The sequence below is a fragment of the Monopterus albus genome, unplaced genomic scaffold (genome assembly GCF_001952655.1).
Source record: "Monopterus albus unplaced genomic scaffold, M_albus_1.0 scaffold57.1, whole genome shotgun sequence".
Taxonomy (NCBI): Eukaryota; Metazoa; Chordata; class Actinopteri; order Synbranchiformes; family Synbranchidae; genus Monopterus; species Monopterus albus.
This window is the reverse complement of record NW_018127937.1, coordinates 1,493,438-1,496,058: the sequence shown is the minus strand read 5'-3', so window position 1 is coordinate 1,496,058 and position 2,621 is coordinate 1,493,438. Positions and strand designations below refer to the sequence as shown.

General features: G+C 41.9%; 1 protein-coding gene across 2 annotated transcripts in view; it reads right to left on the bottom strand.

Annotated features, from left to right (window-relative positions):
- The window catches only part of LOC109961664 (ras association domain-containing protein 8-like), a 13,160-nt gene that overhangs the window by 7,820 nt on the left and 2,719 nt on the right, over positions 1–2,621 (bottom strand). For both annotated transcript variants that reach the window (XM_020602672.1, XM_020602673.1), the window contains exons 2-4: positions 1,330–1,458; positions 502–1,119; positions 134–402 (exon numbers count right to left, since the gene is read on the bottom strand). In XM_020602672.1, coding sequence (XP_020458328.1) covers positions 134–402; positions 502–1,119; positions 1,330–1,432 — 990 coding nt within the window. In that variant the 5' untranslated portion in view covers positions 1,433–1,458. The remainder of the gene's footprint in view (positions 1–133; positions 403–501; positions 1,120–1,329; positions 1,459–2,621) is intronic.

Here is a 2,621-nt window from a genome sequence, read left to right as displayed (position 1 = left end):
AAAGAATAAATCAAATCAAATCAAAGTTGACCAAAGTTGATCTCATTTCCATGAAGTCAATCTACTGATCATGAGAGTTTATAACACTGTGACCAAGCCATCAGAATAATATTAGATGATGGAGGAGTTTTACCTGTAGCATTTCCTCTGCAGCTTGCACCTCCCACTGTGCCTTTAACAGTGCTCCCTCCAGTTCCTCTGCCTGCTGCAGTCGGTTGTAGAACTCCTGCTGCAGAGACCTCAGCGCCTTGTCTGGCTGCCGAGTGACTGCCCGAGAGCTTTGGCTCTGTGCTGTGAGCCATATGTCCTGTTCTAGATGTGCAGAACTGGCTTGGAGTTCTTTGAGCTGCCCACCGTAATCATCCACTGACAACTGTATCTCATGTAGACGTCTGTGCATATCTGTTGATAATAGCGTCAATATGCTGGGCTTTAGAAATGTCACAGGATGAAGACACTTGGCAAAAGCTGTGGAAGATGTAAACAAAGTGGAACACGTACCTCGTTCTCTGTCCATCTCTTCCTTTAACTGCCCCTCCCAGTGCTCTCCGTACATCAGCTCTACCTCGTTCTGCTTGAGCTGCTGCTCCAGTGTCTTTAGCTCCTCTGTGAGGCCCAGAGTCACACTAGGGGCTGAAGATATCTCCCGCTCCAACATGTTTGTCTCCATCTCCAGAGCTTGGATCTGTATCTCCAGCTCTTGTAGCTTCCTCTGTTGCTGCAGAATCTGCTTACACAGTTCCTCTTTAGAGGAGTAAGAGGGAATTGCCTTCACAGAACTGAGAGTATCTAGGAAAGAGACAGGGGAAGCTCGTGTTTCTGGGGAGGCTTTGTTTAATTTAGTCCTTCTGGGGAGTGTTGACGGACTACTAGGTTCCTTGTGTGGCTCTTTGTGGTTGGGGGACTCTGGTTCTGATGATCTGGGCTGGGAATGACGTCTCTTGCTGGTTGGTGTGCATTGACCCTCACTGAGGCTGGGACCAGTCCTCTGCAGGATGAACTGGACCTCTGCAGCCAGCTGCCCCAGCTGAGCCAGAATCTGCAAAGGACAGTCATCTGCAACCAGCTGTTTCTCATTCCCTTGAAGCGTCATGATAAGAATGTAACGACCTGTCTGACCTGCAGAAGCCAAAGATACACACAGGATTAATACAACCCCAAATCAGAAGTTGGGACAGTAAGTAAAACCAAAATTAAAACTGAAACTAGTGATGTATAAATCATTGGTGTCCTGTATGACATTGAAAACTATACAACAGCACATTATTTGAAAATTTAATTCAAGATGATTATTACTAAAACTGTGTTTAAGTGTGTGAGCCTGCTTACCTATGTCTTGTGCAAGAGCTATGACAACATCCTGACATGAAGTGTTCAATGACAGGCCACACACCACTCTGGCCACACCCTCCACCCACACCTTCAGCTCCATTATTTACACTCAGCACCACCAGTGACCTACAAGGAGACAGATGTGAACCTCAGTACACTGTAACAGACACAAACAAAGGCAAAAGACATAAGCAAATCAGAGGTTTTGAGAATAAAGTTGTAATATTTTGGGACAAAGTAGTCACAGTATGAGATTACATTCTTATTTTTAGGAGTAAGAGTCATTTTAAAGCTGATTTTAGCATAAAACCCATTGCATTTTTATGATGCCTTGAACTTGCAAATTCTATTCAGAGGAAGCCAAGGCCCTGCTGTGCTTCAGCTGCTCATACATTGTGCAAATTGCTGTCATTTGTTCCAGCATCCATCTTAAATCTATGAGAACATTCTCACTGTAGAAACCTATAGGACAATCTTTAAGTCAAATACATTATTCATTCAACACAAACTCACAGTTCTTAGCTTTTTATTATAGCATAGTATTAACATATAAACATATCATAATAGCAACTTAATTATTGTACATGATTGAGTTGACAGGTGATTCACTGGACTAGCAATTAACATAAAGTTACCTTATAGCCTAATATCAAATATACTTCATATGAATATCACAAAATCCCATTTGGATTTTTATTCATATAACCACTCCTACTCACTATACATACTATTCATAGTCATAAAATACTGTACAGTATATTTAGTTTAATTTGGGTAGTGTACTGTCCCTTTAAGAGTACAGTGGTGACATATGTAGCTCTGCCAGTGCCAAAACTCCAGTAAAACCTGTGGCATAAATATAACTATGAGACATGTGTACACTGACGCCATGAGACAGAGTAATCTCTTGTACTTGGCTGCACTCTCATGCTGCCTTCATTTTCATAGGTTGTATCACTGAAAGAAGCCACTACTGTAACTCTTTACTATCAGGATGTCCCAATAATTCCCTAAAAAGCTTCCAGTTAATCCAAAATGCTGCAGCCAGAGTACTGACAGGAACTAGCAAGAGAGATCATATCTCTCCCATATTAGCTTCTCTCCACTGGCTCCCTGTAAAATTCAGAATAGAATTTAAAATCCTTCTCCTAACATACAAAGCCCTTAATGACAAGGCTCCATCGTATCTTAAAGACCTCGTAGAGCCTTATAATCCCAGCAGATCATGTGATAAAAGAGCGGCTGTGAATGTCTTTTTTAAAACTTTGTCCCTGAAGCAGTTTGAGGAG